The sequence below is a fragment of the Neofelis nebulosa genome, chromosome 2 (genome assembly GCF_028018385.1).
Source record: "Neofelis nebulosa isolate mNeoNeb1 chromosome 2, mNeoNeb1.pri, whole genome shotgun sequence".
Lineage (NCBI taxonomy): Eukaryota > Metazoa > Chordata > Mammalia > Carnivora > Felidae > Neofelis > Neofelis nebulosa.
In genome coordinates this window covers 142,242,736-142,262,457 of record NC_080783.1, presented here as the reverse complement: position 1 = coordinate 142,262,457, position 19,722 = coordinate 142,242,736, and the positions used below count along the sequence as shown (strand labels likewise).

Here is a 19,722-nt window from a genome sequence, read left to right as displayed (position 1 = left end):
AGCATGTCCTTATAGGGGTCGATCTGGTTGGGGCTATCAGAGCCAGAGCAGAATGAGGAGGACCTCCACACAGGGGGCAGCTAGAGCAACTAGAGGGGGATGTCCACATGAGGGAGAAGATGGTGGCAGAGATGGGAGACTTGTTCCATACAGGTATATTGTGCAGGCAGGTAAATGAGTCAGGGGTAACAGAAGCCAGTTCCTCACTCTTGAGGAAGAGTCACAAATATGGAAACACAGAGAACCCATGGTGTTGGGATTGGAAATGGAGGTTTTAGTGAGCTCATATTGTTTGGTGTGTAGACAGAGAAATACAGATGTAAATGTGTGTATATCTATGTATATACATACATCTCTCTCCATTGAGAAGGCCTGAAGCCACTGATACCTCAGTGGCAGAGAAAATATATAGCCCTGAGATCTTGGTTTCTGAGGATTATTTTCCATAGGAAGGAACCAGCGTTCCACAAGGAGATGGCTGATTCCAGGATAGGGCTGAGGGACGTGCACGATGAGCCTGGAACATCTCACTATGCCAGGGAGCATGGAGGTGCTCAAGCAAGATGAAGACACAAGTCGAGAGAAAACAAAAGTTGGCTTGAAGGGGCTCCCACTGGCCAAACGGGATAATCTGAGCATCAAAATGAATAAGAATGGTATCAGGCTGTAATTAACACAGGAACCATTAATCCACATGGCTATACATAAATAAATGGAAAGTCTGATAACAAAGAGGATATTTACATAGCTTCAAAGTACCTCTCCCCCAACTCTTATCAATTATAAAATGGAGGAACTCAGCAGACACCTTGTGACCAAAGTGACCATCATCAGTAATAGAACAAACTGAAATCAGAAGCTACCTGATCAGATGCAGTGAGAAGAACAGAGTACATTCATGATACCACTGAATGAATGATACCACCATTCACGATAACCTGAATCTAATCATGAGAAAACTTGGGTCAAACTCAAAGAACATTTTACAAAATAACTGGCCTATGATCTTTAAAAGGTCAAGGTTGTGGGTGTCAAGAAAAGACTGAGGAACCATTCCAAATTGAAGGAGAGTGAAGAGAGAGGACAACAAAATGCAGTGACTCAGAGCTAGACTCTTTTCTAGAAAAGACATTATTGGGGCAATTAATGAAATTTGAGTGGGGTCTAAGGACAAGATGGAGGTGACCCACCAGTGCTAGTGTCCTGATGTTGACAGTTATGTTGTGACTGTATTGGGTGTGTCCTCATTTATAGGAGGTAGACACTGGAGGTACGAGGTGTACGTGTGTGTGTGTGTGTGTGTGTGTGTGTGTGTGAAAAGCATCCTGTTGGGAAGTTACCCTCAAATGGCTTAGAAAAAAAGTGTTGAACTATTTTTATAACAATTTTGTGATTGTTTCAAAATTGAAAGAAAAACAGATGACATATAAAAAATAACTTAGGGGTGCCTGGGTGGCTCAGTCGGTTAAGTGTCAAACTTCAGCTCAGGTCATGATCTCACAATTCATGGATTCCAGCCCCGCGTGTCGGGCTCTGTGCTGACAGCTCAGAGCCTGGAGCTTGCTTCAGACAGAGCTTGCTCTGTCCCTCCCCCACTTGCACTTGCACATGTGCTCTCTCTCTCAAAAATAAACATTAAAAAAATAACCTAAAATATCCTATCTGTGCTGAGTGAATGATATAAACAATAAGTGTTTATTCATTCATTCATTCATTCACTCATTCATTCAACAATGACCCTCAGGCATATGTTATCTTTTTGCCACTGGTTAGTGAGGGTGCTAAGTTCCAACACTGTAGATCCTACAGTTCAGATTCCAGGCCAGTCTTAAAATTCTAGAGCCTCAGAAGCATGATAGCATCATATTCACCATCTTCTAACTCTTCATTGGCCTGCCAAATGTCTACTTTGCTAATATCACCTCCCATCGAGATACCCACTCTACCCTTCCAGCCACAAATTTCTCCTTTGGCTCAGAGATGTCTATAGATAGGCAAACACATGGGTTAGCCTGAAGTATAAATTTTATAATCCTTGTCTTTAAAAAAAAGTAGAATGCAAAGACCAGGACTTGAATAGCTTTTCAATGCAGGCAAGCCTAGCTCCTTTCATGTTTAAAGCACAGAGCCAGTGTGGGTGGCTACACGTGATGTTCTCATCCAAAGTGAGGCTTGCAGGTTCTGATTCCTCCCCATGCATTCAGTGTTTTCTCAGGTAGACAGGACAGAGAGGAAAGAACTTAGCTGCTACTGATAGATTTCTGGTTTTGTAATGTTAAGTGATGAATGTGTTTAGGAAGCTGAGTAAGAGAAAAGAAATCATGTCTTTATAAACCCTAGTATTTATCATAATTATTAAAAACCACAGTGAAAAAAGTTGTTTGTGTTGACCTCCACCATGATATATCTTATCATAACATGAAGTAGAGACTCCCGTTAGTCTTAGAATACTGGGATAAAATAAAGGATCTTGTTACCCACCCACAGTCCCCAGAAAACAGGAGCTGGTATCATAATGATCCCTGCTACAATATAACTAAGCCTTTGCTACCAAATTATTTTGATCCTGTGGCCTGTCATAAATTAACCCACCCTGACTTCTTCCTGCTCCCAACAACCTTGGTTGTCAGAGAGGTGGTAGTCTGCTGTTGACTTGATAATTTTTTCTTTATGTTCCCTAAAGTGGTGGCTAATTGGATTTAATGGGGAAAACAAAGTAAGGCCACTGGGTAGGGTTGCCAGATTTAGCCAATAGAAATATAGGATGCTCATTTAAATTTGAATTTCAGATAAACAACCAATACTTTTTTTTTAGTGTAAGTCTGTCCTATGCAATATTTGGGGGGGTGAGTGGGATATACTCATACTAAAATCATTGTTTTATCTGAAATTTAAAATTAACTGATGTCCTATATTTATTTGGTGATTCTACCACAAGGGAAGTTCCATCCTCCCCCTTTTAGGGGTAGGTCAGTATGTAAGAAGAGAATGTAGGATGAAGGACCTCTTGATATTACCTCTTCAGCTCCAGATTATGTCCAGAAGGCCAGCCTCATGCCTGCAGTGCAATGATTATTCAGTGGGTCAGAAGGCCCCTCGGTGCCCTCACTCAGCAGTTGTTAGGCTGAGCCCCACATCCTTCCCCAACTCGGGGCTTCTAATTCTGTGCCTTTCAAAGAGACAGCGAACACACAAGGCCCTCGGCATAGCACCTCCTGTAGCCCTGACAGTATGAGAGCCCCACCCTGCCATGTCCCCTCAGTCAGAGCAGACAAACACCTGCCGCCTTGGGCCTTGGAGGCAAGGGAGGTGCCATGATCTGACACTTACAATGTCCCAGAGGAAGTTGGTCAGCCAGTAGGTTATGGGGCTCACTCCACTGACAAACTGGAGATGCTTGGCTTTGTTTACCCTCTCCTGGATCAAATAAAGGACAAAGCTGGCTGGGATGAAGGACATGGCGAAAATCACACAGATGGCAACCATAGCATCTACCGAAGTAGTCAGCCTGCAGCAGGACGAGAGACAAGGGGAGACAGAGGTGAAGAAGGAGGAGCAAATGCAGGAGAAAGACAAAGTTAGACTCTGGGAAGTCCTCACCCAACTCCAGGTAGCAGCCTCCAGAATCCCCTTCAGTGGCTGGAAGCTTGTCGCTTCACTCAATTGTGCTAGTCAAATTGGGTCAAGGTTAAATGGGTATCTGTGGCTTCCTGTTCCACGTTACAACTGAATACTAATATTAATGTGAACATTGAATATTTTCCATGTTAATATGATAATCTAAACAAATTTTATTATGTTTTCTAATTATCTGTTGATGGTATATAGAAATGGATTCTTATATTAATCTCATATACTATAATGCTCTCATTAGGTCTCATAATTTGTCAATAGATAACTTGAATTTTCTATGTAGAGCAATAGGGTGTGTGAAATCATGTTAAGTCACGTTTTCAAGAAACATATCACAACATGGAGAAATGTTCATAATGTAAATTTAAGTGAAAAGAGTACAGGCCAGTTACATAGAAGCTTGGCTCTATTCACCCTTCCCTGGATTGAAGAGAAAGCATGTGGCTAAGGGGGCAGGTGTGGGCTGAAGTCTGCCTGAGCTTCACATACAAACTATGACCCTGGTGTGGGGCAGTGTCCTCACTGAGAAAGGAGCGCTTTTTGTGCTGCCCTGATAAAACTACAAAGAACATGATCCATACATATAGTAAAAACAGAATAAATAACTGGAAGAAAACACACAAAAATGTTTAGAGGCAAAAACTGTGTAGGGTTACGGCAAGTAAGTTTTTAAAACCCTATTCTATAAACTGACATATAAAAAAATAAATAAAAAATAAAATTCTAGGGGCGCCTGGGTGGCTCAGTCGGTTAAGCATCTAACTTCGGCTCAGGTCATGATCTCACGGTCTGTGAGTTCGAGCCCTGCGTCAGGCTCTGTGCTGACAGCTCGGGGCCTGGAGCCTGTTTCAGATTCTGTGTCTTCCTCTCTCTCTGCCCCTCCCCTGCTCATGCTCTGTCTCTCTCTGTCTCAAAAATAAATGAAAACATTAAATAAATTAAAAAAACCCTATTCTATAAACTTTATTTAATGAACATATACTATTTCATATGCTACTTTTATAACCTCAGAAGATTCCTATTTCTTATTTCAGATTCAAGAGGCTTAGCAGAAGACACAGAAACTTGGACTGAGTGAGAACTGGTGTAGGATAGACTATTCTTCCTTAGTTTAGGGCCTCAGAGGGTATCCAGAGGAAGGCCAGAGGGACCAGGGCCCAAGTTTTAGCTGATGACATTTGACATGTTCAGGGCCCAGTGTTCAGGGCAATATACTGGGATAGGAAAACGTGGACCCTCACAGCCTACCAGAAGAATTCTGCACTAACAAAGGCATACCCACCAAAAACAGGCCTCAAATGGAGCACACATACTACAAAATTGCACAAGATTATTGTTTTTTACTGCCAGAAAATGTGCAGTAAGAACCTAAGCTTGAGGAAGGCAAAGATCTATTGATATCTTGAAAACCTGGTCATCTGAGGGATATTACCAGAATCTAAGATGATTACTTCCGGGGAGATGAAAGACTGACTCAACTTTCCCAATTCCTGGCAGTCACTTTGCATACTGGAAAGGAGAATATTTGTGTAAGCTCCAGGAGCAACTTGTTATCAAGACCTGAAAGGGAAGAGAACTATATACATGCTTACTTTCCAAATAAATGCCAAGAGAAAGAATGGCCAAACAGTTTGGTACACAAGGCGTTTGAAAGTCTCATGTTCATGTGTGCCTAATTTAACAACCTTGCCATCCAGCCCAGCAGCTCATGTTAGTGAGAATCCTCTTGGGGTGTCCAAAGAATGGAGAGGGTGACAAGCAAGCTGTGAGGTTGGGGGCCATGGTGGCTTACACTGTGATCTCTGAGAGCTGCTCCTTGGTCAGGTTCAGGGGCTGGCTTATGACGGTGATGCCATACTCCTCAGGGTTCTTGTCCTTGTGCAGGCTGGCCCGCAAGATGGCGTTATGAGCCACGTTGAGAAAGCTCACCAGGGCATGCCAACCTTTGTTGTTAAACCATACCTATGGGACAGAGATAATAGGCTTTGTTAGGTGGTGCTACAGCTGTTTAGAGAAAAAATGAGCTGCAGGAAAAAGAATGTAAGGAGGAAGAAGGGTTTGGCAGCTGGAAGACATTCCATGCTAGATTTCAACAGGAGAAGGGATGGAATTTAATTAAGCTGGGAAAATAAAACTAAAATAACTAGCTTATGCGAATTTTTAGCTCTAGGGCAGATTATGTAGGGCCAATACCTTAATGTTGTCTTCAGTTTCTAGATGTTTCAGGAAAGCAGGCATTTCTTTAGAGGCCTCTCTGGTGATGGGGCCCTAGAAAACCATAATGAACAAGCACCAGGGTTTCTTCCCTGCTTAGCCCTCATGATCATTTGTTTCATGATAACCAGCATGTCAAAAGTTCTATTCAAATCTTCAATCTGTTTACATACCCCGCTCACATTCATTATCTGGCCAAGGTGGCTTAAAAATCCAACGAGTGCTTCCCCAGTGATGGGAAGAACCGGGAGCTTTCCTCCGATGGAAATTCCTCCGTACCTGACAAGGGAACAAGAAGTCCTCAAGTCAGTGCCATGAACTGTGCTTGTGCTGCTTCCTACTTGTCAGTAACTCTCTCAGGTTCTGAAGGGAAATGTGTACTTTGAGGGGGATTTTCTGGACCAGGGAACAACATGGCTCCACTTTACAAACGTACTATTAACACTTCCTTGTTGCCTCCGGGATAAGTCCTAATCTTTACTGAGCTTGGTCTCTGCCTACCTCTCCAACTTAGCCCCTCCTCATGCCTTCCCTCAAGTGGCATATTCCAGCCACATCAGATCACTTCCAGAGCCCCTGGTGGTCCAGGCTGCCTTAGTTTCTCTGCCTCTGCGGGGCTGCTAGCTTCCTGGGAGTGTCTTTCCCTCTTTTGAGCAACTGGCCAACTCCAACTCATCTGTTATACGTCATCTTCTCTTTGAAGTCTTCCCTGACTCTCCTTACACTCCAACCAATGATTCCTTTATGGGTCCACTTCTGTGCTTTGCGGGCACTTCTGGCAGCAGTGGGCTCACCTTCATCTGGTCAGGATCAGTCCCGCTGGGCCTCTCTGTCCGTGCCTCTCAACCCCTGCCAGCCTCTGGCAGTCCCTCACCATCCTCTCTGCCTTTAGCCCCATAATTGGGGTCCTAGCATTGGCTCTCCTGCTCTAATCGATCTTCCACAGTGCTTAGAAGTCTCAAGTGATCATCCTCAAACACTGATCTGAGCCTGTCGCTCTCTGGTTTAAAGCCCTTCAGTGGCAGGATAAAAGCCAAACTCCCAGACAGGATAAAATTAATGTGCTGCTTAGGCAAGGCAGAAGAGGGGAACTTTATTTCTCAGGGATTTAAACTGCACCCCCCCCCCCCCAATATTTCTGCTTCAACTGAAGCCCCACACTTCCCTCTAGGGGGATTTCCCTTTCGTGGTCCAGACTCTACCCAGGAAATCAAGTCAACATCAGCTCTGCTTTCATTGTAGAGGTCCTATTCCTGAGGGACCCCGGGAGGACAGCTCATTCTTAGAATATCCCTGGATGATCCTCCAAACCTCTGAAACCATTTGAGCCTCCAGAATGTCCCAGGAACAGGGTGAGTCTGGGGCTGGGCCAGACTCCCTGAGGCTCGAAAGGGATATGCCAGAGTGGCAGGGCTTAGGTTATGAGTCCTCTCACTGCAGCCTTCTACACTGTTATCCTTGTGAAGTTTTAGAACCCTCTCCAAGTGAGAATGCTCTGGAACTCCTCCTCAGGAAATACCACCTCCCATATAGATCCTCCGAGATCAACTGCTGAGCACCTACTGTCAGAGCTACATATCCTTCAGGACGTGTCTTGTGAATTCCTGAGTACATACAGAGCAGCCCACATGGCTTTGAGATGTGGCTTTTTTTTATGTGCAATTATTTTAGAGGGATATGAGATTTCAACTTCTTACAAAAATAGTTTCTTACCTCTGTTCATTGACCCAGAATTTGCTCTTTAAGCTGAAAGCCAAAACAAATCATACGATGAATACCATAAGTAAGGCAGTAGTGTTAACTTTCCTTCCTAAACACTCATTGGGACAGCTCAGTCCTCCAGGGCAGTTTTGCATTTCCTGATATCCAAACAGTGTGGAAGCCTCCAGGCCCAAGGGCTGAACCCAAATACACATGCAGAGGAAGGACCATACTCCACCATTGGCTCTCCAAGTCACATCCCACATGCTGGGCCCTCTGCGTGGCCCTGTGGTCAGGTCATTTGTCAGACCATCTGGACCCAGAAAAATGGACCACTATACCAGTTCAGAGTGAAGACTGCAGCCCTCCCATCTTCCATCCTGAATAAATAAGACTCTCATAATTACCTGCACACTTGGGAAAAGTTCTGACTTAGTCTAAGCCCAAAGTTAAGGACTGAATTCCAGCCAATCAGGGGTAAAATTATAAGACAAGAAATGAGCAGATGCCAATTCTAGACCTCATAGTTTAGGCCCAGAAACTATCACGGTCATCAAGCACAAAATCCCAAATTCCATATTGCAAAAATTTGTTGCTGAGAACAAAGTTTGGGTGGTTGCTGTTTATTATAGTATTGAATAAATTCTATGCACTCTGCTCTTAATTTTTGTGCTTGGATGGCATTTTTCATTTTGCTAACTGCTGGCTTGGCACTGCCCTCTCAGCAGCGGCTCTCACCACCAGCAGTGTGTTCTGAGTCCATTTATCCCTTGTTCAGAGTTTGATAGAGGAAGCAACTGAATGCACTACTAAAATTAGTATGTTTTAAGGCCTCAGAGCACATGGGGACTGAATTAGGGTTTCCTTTGACCCTCTTTTTAGAGCATGCTGTTGTGGATCTCTGATAGGGGCTGCTGAAACCACTCATCCCCGGGGTGGAGCCTGATAAGAACAGCTGCAGAGCTGAGAGAAGCGAGCACTTACAGAAGAGCTCACTGGCATACTAAGGCGATGGAGGTGATAATTTACAGCAATGTGCAGTTAACCTGGCCAACCTGTGGGCTCACTCACCCACTGCCATCCCAATGCCTTTTTCCTATGTTGGTCTGATTTTTTCCTTTCTCTTCTTTGCTTCTTACTTTCCCTCTTGCTTCTCTCCTTTTCTTCTACCTTTTCTCCTTTACTCTCCCTCTAAATGTGGTCTCTGTTTCTTAACCAGTTAAAACATGAGGCTGCATTACTGGATAAACTCTATGCTTTCTTATGTTACTTTTAATGGTACATGGGTTAAACTTTAAGACTGCTTGGCCTAAATAAAACAAAAAAAAACCAAAAACAAAATTAATCTTAAATTACATTTTACTTGTATATGTCTCAATTGGTTTTTTTTGGTTGGATGAGGCCCTCAAATCAGGGAAAATAAAATTTTCCACTGCCCTGATAGTTGATACATTGTGAGAATCAATTATCTTCTGTCTCTAGTTAATATATTCTACAGGAAGCCAGGATTAAAAGTATAAAAGAATCTCTTCTTACCTGCTTCGTATAAGAGCAGGATATGTTTTTACCAAGAAGTCAGAGATGTTCCTGTTTGTAAGATCTTGTAGAATTTCAGAGCTGTGCTGTATTCTCTGAGGCAATGAGACATCTGTGTTAATCACCTTGGAATTTGAGGCTTGTTCTTCTCCAAAAATTATTTATGGACTCAGCTGCTGGGAAAATACTAACTAAAGCACTGGCATGTGCCTAATTCCCACACTAAAAAGTGGGAGTCATCTTTGGCCCCTCTCTTTTCTCCAATCCATTTTCAAGGTAGGATAGAGCCACCTCCAAAACAAATATCCTCATTCCTCCGGTTCCAGACTGCCACCCTAGTCCAAGCTTCCACTCAGATCTCACCTGGACCTCGACACAGACTTCCAGACTGGTATCCCTCATTCAATCCTGGCCTTCCAAAATCCATTTTCTACCTAGAAGCCAGACTGAGCTCTAAAAATATAAATCAGAATACCCCACTCCATGCTTTCCATACTCAAATAACCCGTGGGATCCTCTGAGGATCATCACCATGGCTGCCACGGCCTCATGATCTGGCCCTGCCCTGCTCTCTGAGGCCCTCTGCCGCCACTCTCCTTACTCCTCACCCTCCCCACGTATCTTCCCTGCATCTCCAGTGCACACTCCTCATTCCTGAGGTCGCTTTGCACTTGGCAGTGCCTTCTGTCTTCTTTGCTCTGCCCAGACAACCTCACACGGCTAGCTCTTCCTCATTCAAGTATCAACCTACATTTTTCTCCTCAGAGAAGTATTTTATATTTCTGTCATTCTCGATCATAACCTACTGCTGTATTATCTTCACATCTGCATCTCTGCTTGAAATTTTCTCTCCAGTTGATCTGCTTGTTTCTCTGTTACCTCCCCATAGGACATGAATTCTGTGAGAGCTCTGTGGTGTCCCCAGCACTCAGAACAGTAGCTGGAATGTAGCTTAAACAATAAATTTGTGACACGAATGAAAGAAGTCAAGCAGTGCCTTATAATTTACAGATTGTAATAATATGCTTCAAAATATATCCAGAACTGGAAACTTATTTCGACTTTAGAGGATTCAAAAAGCTCATGAGTTTGGCCACCAGGTGGCAATACTACTTTAAATTTGGGTCTACACTGTTAGTTCAGTTTCTGGTCAATCAGGAGCCTGGGGTGTCGGGCACCACCCAGATGTAGCTGAGGGGATTTTTGGTGGCATTAAAAACACATCACATATACCATCACATACCATTCCTTATATTTTTATATACTTTCTGTCTCCCTTCCCCATTCCCATTTTACTCCTTTTAATTCATTTTCTTCACTTGGTTCCTCAAATGCTAGGAGAACTACCATCTACTGACCGCTTACTGTGAGCCAGACATTGTATTAAATCCTCCATATATGTTGTCTCCCTTCATCCTTATACTCTTATGAAAGAGGAACTGTTGCTTTAATTTACAGCCAGAGAAACTGAGGTCCAGAAAGCTCAGCTAACTTGCACCAGGTTACAGAACTTGTAGGTGATTGGTCTAGGATTTCAATCTCTAGCTGTCTGTCTCCACAGCCCAGCTATTTTCACTCTATCACCCTGTATTCTCACCAAGCTGAGAATGGTACCCAGGGGACCAAGCTACCCTGGTAGAATCTAGGCTGGAACAATTGCTGGTGCCTGGTAATTTGTGAGAAATTTTTTTTTTAATTCTGTCAAATAAAATACTCCTACAACTTGATCTCTGTGCATTCTAGAAGTTAGGTATGGAGCACTTCCACCTCAGGGCCCACCACCATTCAAAGAATATTAGGGCAGCAAGGGACCCTAGAGAAGACTGCATCACCATCCCCGTTTTCCTGATGTGTACAATTTACTACCTCTGAGTGAAGCCCATACCCTTTGACCTTATTTCAGGCTGAATAGGAGAGTGTGTCTGAGTGAACAGGGTGAGTGGGTATAAATATGAGTATGTGACACACACACACACACACACACACACACACACACACACACAGGGCACCTCCTGTGCAGATGCCTGAGATTCAATTTTGTTTCCAAGAGAAGCATTAATGATAGTGAGGAAATGCAGAAGTGACCAAAAAAAAAAAAAATCACAGGAACTGGCTCGTCTTTTCCCAAGACTCAGCTATGGTGGTCTGTTAAAGCCCACCCTGCCCAGGGACCAAGGAGTAACTACTGAAAAAAGTTCCTAAGCTAGGCGGGCAGCTTGAAGGTAGGATTCACGGATGAAATGAAACCTCACACAACTATGCTTAGCCTTCTTTTCCTGTCTTCCCAGCCAAGGACTTGACATCCAGCGTCTCACCCTCAGTGTCCTGATGCTGGATATACCTGAGTGGACATGGTCACAGGGCCCCTCAGTAATCACAACAGAAGCAAAGCTTTCTCTTGGGGTACAGAGAATTGGGGCAAGTTCCCTGATTCCCTACTATGGGATCTCTATGATGCTACAGTGGCTGAGTTGTGATTCAAGGGGAAAACATATTGCTTGAGAAGTATAAAGCCATATGCTTTTAGCATAAAAAAAGAGAAAGGAGGATGCTCACAAACACAGAATCATTTATAGGCCAGCAACTGTGACTGACGCTATGGTAAAATTCAGTTGTCCCCCATTATGTGCTCTAACTTTCTGCTGTAGGCCATAGTAACATACTTTTATCTTGGGTACAAGGCCACCCAGAATAAAGACTATAGTTCCTAGTCTGCCTTGATGTTCAGTTGTGGTTAATCATGTACAAGAGAAAGTGCAGTGTGGTAGCTTCTGGAAATCTTTCTTAAAAGATGGTGTATTTGCACACTGTCCTCTCTTCTTCATCCCTTCTTCTATTCTGCTGCCAGAGAAGTAGATTCTGCCATCTTGGGCAGTGAGGCTGAGGCGTGTTTACCATAGAGGAGCAACAAAACACAAGGTCATGGACTGCCTGCAGAAACTTCCACATGAGAGAAAAACAAACTGCCTCTTATTTTACTCACTGTTAGCTTGAGGTTGTCATCAATTGAGTTTACAGTTTCTTTAGTCACATTATTTCATTGAGTTCTCAACATAATGCTATCAAATAAGTAGTTACCTTTAATTTATAAGTGAGGAAATTAAGGCTCAGAAAGGCCAAGTAACCAACCCAGGGCTTTCTAATGCCAACACCAGTGCTCGTCCCACTGTGTTACACTATGATTGTTGGGGAATCATCAGTCAGTGGCAAATCATTAGAGAGGGCCACACAAGGCCCAGTTCTGGGCAAGTCAGCTGTGGGGCTTGTTAGCAACTGAACACAGGATGAGACTCCTCTGGCCCCTTTCACTGTCTCTGAAACCCCTGGGAAAGACTCACTGTGATACATTAAGGGATTCAGAACTCCCAAGAGAGGATGCTGCTCAGAGAAAAGCATAGGTGGCTGTGTGTGTCTGTGTGTGCATATGCATGCATGTGTATGCATGTTAGTTACGTGGCACATGATAAACTTCTTAATTAGGTTGTTAACAAGAGTGCAAATACATATGCATTTGAATGGACACTATGACACTGCTTATAATGGAAAAAACTGAAAACTCACATGTTCAACGAGAGGTTAAATAAAATAAATCGAAACAGAGGGATAGTATGCAGGCATGAAAAACAATGATGCAAATGGATACTTATTGACATGAACATATGTTTTAAGTGAAAATGGCAGGTTTTGAGACAGCACTTTGAATATAATCCTGTTTGGATGGATAAAAAGCAAAGGTTATTGGCTATTTCCAATTATATGATGATTTTTTTCTCCTGACTTAATGGTATTTTCTAATCTTTTTGTAACAAGCATACATGACTTGTATATTTTTTTCAATGTTTAAAGTTTTTTTGACTAGAATGAAGAGGCAGTGCTTGGTGGAAAATGAAGCTATTGGATACTTCTCTAATTGGCTGTGTTAGAGCCTTTTGGCACCTTTCTGAGAGGACCCCAGGACTCACCTGGCTCTTCACTCAGCTGTCAGTTTGAAATGTTAGTTGGCTAGAAACTCAGGAGGCACAGTGTATTACTTTCCCTAATCCCTGCTGTCATAGGCAGATTCGGGGCCCCTGGTTTCCCATGGAGGGTCAAGGTACCTGAGGGGGTGGGAGCCCCCCTGCGCCCTCTGGGCACTCAGGGAGCATGGTGAGCTTCTCTCTGGTGCTGCACCTGCAGGAAGGCGAGGGGTCGTCTGGTGTCCATTTCTGCTTCTGGAACAGGTGGGTGATGTTTGGGGACACAGACGGAGTCTTCCAGGGGGTTGAATTGCCACAGGGGTACTCCCTCATGGAAGGCAAAAAAATATTTCACAAGCAGCTCCAGCTGATAAAAAAAATCCCTAAAAATGAGAGATAATGCCCAACCCTCTCCTTAGCCTTTCCTCTTTCTCCTCAGACCCATGCATTTTCTTCTTCTACTCTTGGGAGGTTAGTTTCTGCTCAAAAAAAAAAAAAATCAAGACTAGAATTTTGTTGATTGACTAGGTGTGGGGCTGGGCAATAATTATCTACTTTGTGGACTGTTTTATCTGCTTTCTTCCTTCTGGCACCTCTAGCTGTTGAGAAACAGAACAAATAAGAGTTTGAAATTAGTCTATTTTGGCCCTTATCTATATCTGAAAAATACTGAATGAGAGCAGTTACAATTATATTTAAATTGTTGGATTTTTGGTGGGTTTCAACTGCCTTCTATAACTCCCTTCTCTATACTTACAGCAATAATTGAAAGTTAGCCATTTATGTAATTAATGCCACTCTTGGTCCAATTAAACAACAGCACATCCCCCACCTCCTTCCTTTCTCTGTTCAGATTCCTTTCAAATAAGTGGGAAGCTTATGTCAGTTCAGTATGGAACTTTCTATATTGAGAATTATAGAAATACAGAACTGCCGGTGATGCAGGGGCTTCCTAAGAAGTGGTGACACCCTTGCGCATGGGTGTCGAAAGAGAGGCTGGGGGACAGTGAGGGATATGGAAGCACCCATGTAATAGAGAGCTGCACTGAGGTGGAGCCTCTCTCAACCTGCCATCCCGGAACCCCACCATAAGGGTCCCCCTCCCCGGGAGGGGCAGCTGGTGATGGTAGGACGGGGGTGCGCAAAGACTTACGGAAGCCACTCTTCCTTCAGGCAGCGGTTGCCAAAGCCCGGCTTGTTCAGGAGGACGTCTGCAAGTGCTGCAAGCTGCTCACTGCCTGGCTGGTCCAAACTAGACAGAGTGACAGGGGCTGAGCTGACAGACACGTGACTGGGACATAGGGACAAAGCAGCCAACATGCAACTTGACAAGTATTTATTGAATGGCTGCTACATACCGGGCACATACACAAGCCACAGAATGCTGCCTAGGAGTGGTCAGAGGTCTTCCGAGAAGGGAGTGTGCTACTCAGACATGCCCAGTGATCTGATGCCATATCATGTCTGTGCCTCAAAAAGGTGGAGTTCAACCCACTCACCCAAACTTTACTTTCTCTTTCCTTACTCTTGGCAGTCCTGATTGTCCACTTGGAATCACCACTTCCAAGTGGCAGGTACACTAACTTCCTTTTGGAGGGCAGTCCAAGGACCCCTACCACATTAGCTGCTGTCCCAGGGAGTCAAAAGGTGAAGGTCCACCACGCAGTCTGACCTGGGAGCCCCACAATCCATGGGATCGAATGATGACCTTTAGGGATGAGAGAGACTATGCACCTGAAGAAAGTGTACTGCTGCCCATACATCCAGGGGTGAAGGATCAAAGCAGGATATTCACCAAAGGGAGGGACGATGATGGAAAGCATCAGAGCCAAAAACACAAAAGTGGCCGGAAGCACAATCTGTTAGAAAATAAACATGGCAATGTGGGCTGTGGTATGTTAAAGACACACTCCCACACCAACACACAGACACACACACAGACACACACACACACACATACACACACACTCATTGTTCTAAACATCTCGTAGCCTCATAACTAGGCCCCTGGCAAAGAAGGTCAGGCTTCTGGGGAACATTACAAGGGAAGATGTGCAAAGGCAAGCTGTGTAGCAGTAAGCACAATGTTCTGGTAGCCACTGAAGAATGGCTGAAGCCACTGAAGTAGGCCAATCCTGAGCACTGAAGCAGGCCAATGTTCAACCAGAGGTGAACCAGAGTTTCCATATCTGAATAACAAATAAAAAGAAAAAAAGGAGTGCCCAATCTACAGATTGAATGCAATCCCTATCAAAATACCAACAGCATTTTCCACAGAACTAGAACGAACAATCCAAAAATCTGCAGGGAACCACAGATATTAGCCAAAGATATTTTGAAAAAGAAAAACAGAACTGGAGGTATCACAATTCCAGACTGCAAGTTATATTACAAAGCTGTAGTAATCAAAATGATATGGTACCAGCACAAAAACAGACACATAGATCAATGGAACACAAAAGAAAACACAGAAATAAACCCACAATTATATGGTCAATTAATCTTTGACAAAGAATGAAAGAAGAAGCAATGGAAAAAAGACAGTCTCTTCAACAAATGGTGTTGGGAAAACTGGACCACTTTCTTATACCATACACAAAAATAAGCTCAAAATGGAGAAGAGACATAAATGTGATACCCAAAACCATAAAAATCCTAGAAGAGAGCACAGGCACTAATTTCTCTGACATCAGAAATAGCAACGTTTTTCTAGATATGTCTCCTGAGGCACAGGAGATAAAAACAAAAATAAACTGTTGAAACTACATCAGAATAAAAAGCTTCTGCACGGCAAAGGAAACAATCAACAAAACTAAAAGGTAACCTATGGAGTGGGAGAAAATATTTGCAAAGGACAGATCCTATAAAGGGCTGGCATTCAAAATTTATAAAGAACTGATATAACTCAACACACAAAAACCAAATAATCCAATTAAAAAATGGGCAGAAGACATGAACAGACATTTCTCCAAGGAAGACATCCAGATGGCCAACAGACACATGAAAAGATGCTCAACATCACTCATCATCAGGGAAATGAAAATCAAAACTACAACGAGATACCACCCATACTAGTCATATAGTCAGAATGACTATAATCAAAAAACACAAGAAACAAAAGTGTTGGCGAGGATGTGGAGAAAAAGGAACCCTTATGCACTGCTGGTGGGAATGCAAACTGGTGCAGCCACTGTGAAAAACAGTATGGAGGTTCCTCAAAAGTTAAAAATAGAACTACCTTATGATCCAGTAATCACACTACTGAGTATTTATCCAAAACATACAAAAACACTAATTCAAAGGATCCATGCACCCCTATGTGTATTGCAGCATTATTTACAATAGCCAAACAATGGAAGCGGCTCAAGTATCCATCGTTTCATGAACGGATAAAGATGTGGTGTATGTAGACAGCGCAATATTACTCAGCCATAAGAAACAATGAAATCTTGCCATTTGCAATGACATGGATGGAGCTAGAGAGTATTATGCTAAGTAAAATCAGTCAGTCTGAGAAAGACAAATACCATATGATTTCACTCATATGTGGAATTAAAGAGGCAAAATTAATGAGCACAGGGGTAAAAAAAGAGAGACAAACCAAGAAACAGACTCTTAACTACAGAGAACAAACTGATGATTACCAAAGGTGGGATAGGTGGTGGAAGGTGGGTGAAACAGGTGATGGGGATTGAGGAGGGCACTTGTCATGATGAGCACTGAGTAACATATAAAATTGCTGAATCTCTATATGATATACCTGATCCAAATAGAACACTGTAGGTTAATAACACTGGAATTAAAATTTAAAAGTTAATAAAAAAGTAATAAAAAGAAAAAAGAGGCCAATGACCTTGATATGTAGGGTCAATGCAAAAATGAATGAAAATATGACTTCACCCTTTGCTGTAAAAATAAAAATAATCTTAAAAACAAAAATCTTAAAAACAAAAATAAAAACAATCACTATTATTTTATTTTCTCTGCTATGTGAGGTTAAAAGCTTACAAAGGATCTTCATGTTACTAAGAACCAAAATAAAGGGTTGGCAAGGAGCAAAGAAAGCCAATAGAACCTAAAGAGGGTGCTCATTGCTGTGTTTGAACTCCTGTGCAGGAGAAAGCCAAGGAGAGGATGGAAAGGCCGGCAGAGTGCAGGCAGGCCTTGGCCACCGGCAACCAAGCACAGGCAAGGGCCCAAAGTAGTACCTGGGCCAGGAAGTCCTTGTGGCTGCGAGCAGCGTGGTGGAATCGCTTGACCAGCAATGCCTGCATATGTTGGATGATGAGCTGTGCTCCTGTGTTGAGCCGGCTGCGTTCCTCTGGCTTCGAGAAAGAGTGGTCCTCTGGGTGAGGAGCTGGCTCTGCAGAGCAGCCATTGGAGCCCAGGGGAATCTGTCTGGCCTTCTCCATAGGGTGTCGGAGACTGGTGTTTTCTCTTTTCTGTGGAGCACCACCTGATTTGAAAGACTGAATTAGTAATTTAGAAAAATACTCACAGGGTCTGGCTCCCATATGCCATTTTGGTTTTTTTTCTCACTGAACTCATTTTCTCTGCATTGAAATCAGCAAGAGGGGCACCTGGGTGGCTCAGTCAGTTAAGTGTCTGACTTTGTCTTGGGTCATGATTTCGCAGTTCGTGAGTTCAAGCCCCACATGGGGCTCTGTGCTGACAGCTCACAGCCTGGAGCCTGCTTCAGATTCTGTGTCTCCCTCTCTCTCTGCCCCTCCCCTGCTCACACTCCGTCTCTTTCTCAAAAATAAATAAAACATTAAATTTTTGTTTAAATCAGCAACAAAATATCAATTCAGGCATGTCAATAAATTTTTACAAATTCTATTTTGGGGGGCACCTAGCTGGCTTACTCAGTAGAGCCTGTGACTGTTATACTCAGGGTCATGAGTTTAAGACCCACATTGGGTATGGAGCCTACTTAAAATAAAATAAAATTCTATTTTTGGGTGCATGGGTGACTCAGTCAGTTGAACATCCAACTCTTGGTATTGGCTTAGATTGTGATCTCACAGTTGTGAGGTCAAGCCTTGTGTCAGGCTCTGTGCTGAGGGTTGAGCCTGCTTGGGATTCTCGCTCTCCCTCTCTCTTCTCCTCCCCCTCTCTCAAAATAAATAAACTTAAAAAAATGGTCTTTTTTTGGTGTAAATCATCTGTCGACAGAATCACCTGAAATCCTTCAAAAATTCTCTACAGTAGATAAAGAGGATAGATATAAATGCATTGACAGAGAGGTCTAAAATGTATAACTAGTAAAAAAAAATTGAAGTTGCAGAACGATATGTGTAATAAGATCATATTTATGTTAGGTAGCACGTTTATCATATACAACAAAATGCATCTTATACATACATACGCACATCTGTAACTGCAAGGCTGTGATAGAATACCCACCAACTGTTAAAGCAGTTACCACTCCAGAGGTGGAGCTGGATAAAGGGCGGGGATGGGGGGGTGGGGAGGGGTGAGGGTGAAGCGTGATTTTAGCCTTTTTTTACTATTTGAATCTTTAAACAGCAAAATATATTCCTGTGTAACCTGTGGATTTAAGAGTTGAATTGGTTCTTTCTAAATTCTTGGAGGCCACTGAGAAGTGGTGGAAAGACTAATGAACTAGGGTTAGGAGACCTGGGTTTGAATCCTGACTCTTAGTAGATGCACAAATTGGGCTAAGTGACTCATCCTATCTGAATCTGGGCTTTCTCACCTGTAAAATGAAAATGAAAATATTTTACAGGGTCGTTATGAAGATTAAATGAAATAACACATGAGAATGTGCTTTAAAAACTACTCACTGCAAGTCACTAGTTATGTTGAAGCTATATAGTTCATCATCACTGATTTTTAAAAAAAAATTTCCCAATGTTTATTTTTGAGGGGGAGAGGGGCAGAGAGAGGGAGACACAGAAACTGAAGCAGGCTCCAGGTTACAAGATGTCAACACAGAGCCTAATGCGGGGCTTGAACTCATGAACAGTGAGATCATGACCTGAGCCAAAGTCGGACATTTAACCAACTGAGGCACCCAGGCGCCTCTATCATCAATGATTAAGGTTCATTTATAGAACGTGTTGTTGGACATAAAGGGAGAGCTTATAGGAACATTGGTTGGTTTCAGCTGCTTTCTTAACCCTCCTGAAGTCCCCCAGGACAAGGGCAGCTGCAAAGGGAGTTGGGCCAGCCCAGTCACCTTTTCAGCGAACACTTATTGCACCTGCAATGCACTATCCCGGCTTCTCTAGGCTCTCTGACGACCAGGTGCCAGAGCCCCAGCTCTCCGCCTCCTTTCCCTGATCAGGGCTCAGGTTTGATGTCTGCTGTGGTTGGTCCTCCTCTGGCGGGATTCGTGCTGCCTCTCCTCATGTCTATCCCATGAGCTCTGCTCTCTCTCTGATGCCCCATCCAGACTGGAGCCCACTGTTCAGGCCAGAGCTGAGTGCGCCAGCTGAGGGTGGTCAGAATCATGTTTGTCCCTGGCTTTCCATTGCCCTCTAGCGGTCACTGGCTGTGAGCCACACCTTCAGAAGTAGCACTGACCCTTCTGGTACCATGCAACTTGTGACCCAATGGACAGCTACAAGTTCCTTCAGACTTTGGAAACATGATCAGAAAACATCATCCTCTAAAACTGAGCCAATTAAAAACAATGTATTTAGCCATCTGAAAAATG

At 43.3% G+C, this 19,722-nt stretch overlaps 1 protein-coding gene across 3 annotated transcripts in view; it reads right to left on the bottom strand.

Annotated features, from left to right (window-relative positions):
• Positions 1 to 19,722, bottom strand: part of ABCA4 (ATP binding cassette subfamily A member 4) — a 132,350-nt gene that overhangs the window by 25,916 nt on the left and 86,712 nt on the right. For all 3 annotated transcript variants that reach the window (XM_058716508.1, XM_058716510.1, XM_058716511.1), the window contains 10 exons: positions 17,249 to 17,496; positions 14,775 to 14,899; positions 14,194 to 14,292; positions 13,182 to 13,368; positions 9,085 to 9,179; positions 7,561 to 7,593; positions 6,021 to 6,126; positions 5,827 to 5,901; positions 5,426 to 5,595; positions 3,331 to 3,508 (listed from right to left, as the gene is read on the bottom strand). In XM_058716508.1, the coding sequence (XP_058572491.1) occupies positions 3,331 to 3,508; positions 5,426 to 5,595; positions 5,827 to 5,901; positions 6,021 to 6,126; positions 7,561 to 7,593; positions 9,085 to 9,179; positions 13,182 to 13,368; positions 14,194 to 14,292; positions 14,775 to 14,899; positions 17,249 to 17,496 (1,316 nt within the window). The remainder of the gene's footprint in view (positions 1 to 3,330; positions 3,509 to 5,425; positions 5,596 to 5,826; positions 5,902 to 6,020; positions 6,127 to 7,560; positions 7,594 to 9,084; positions 9,180 to 13,181; positions 13,369 to 14,193; positions 14,293 to 14,774; positions 14,900 to 17,248; positions 17,497 to 19,722) is intronic.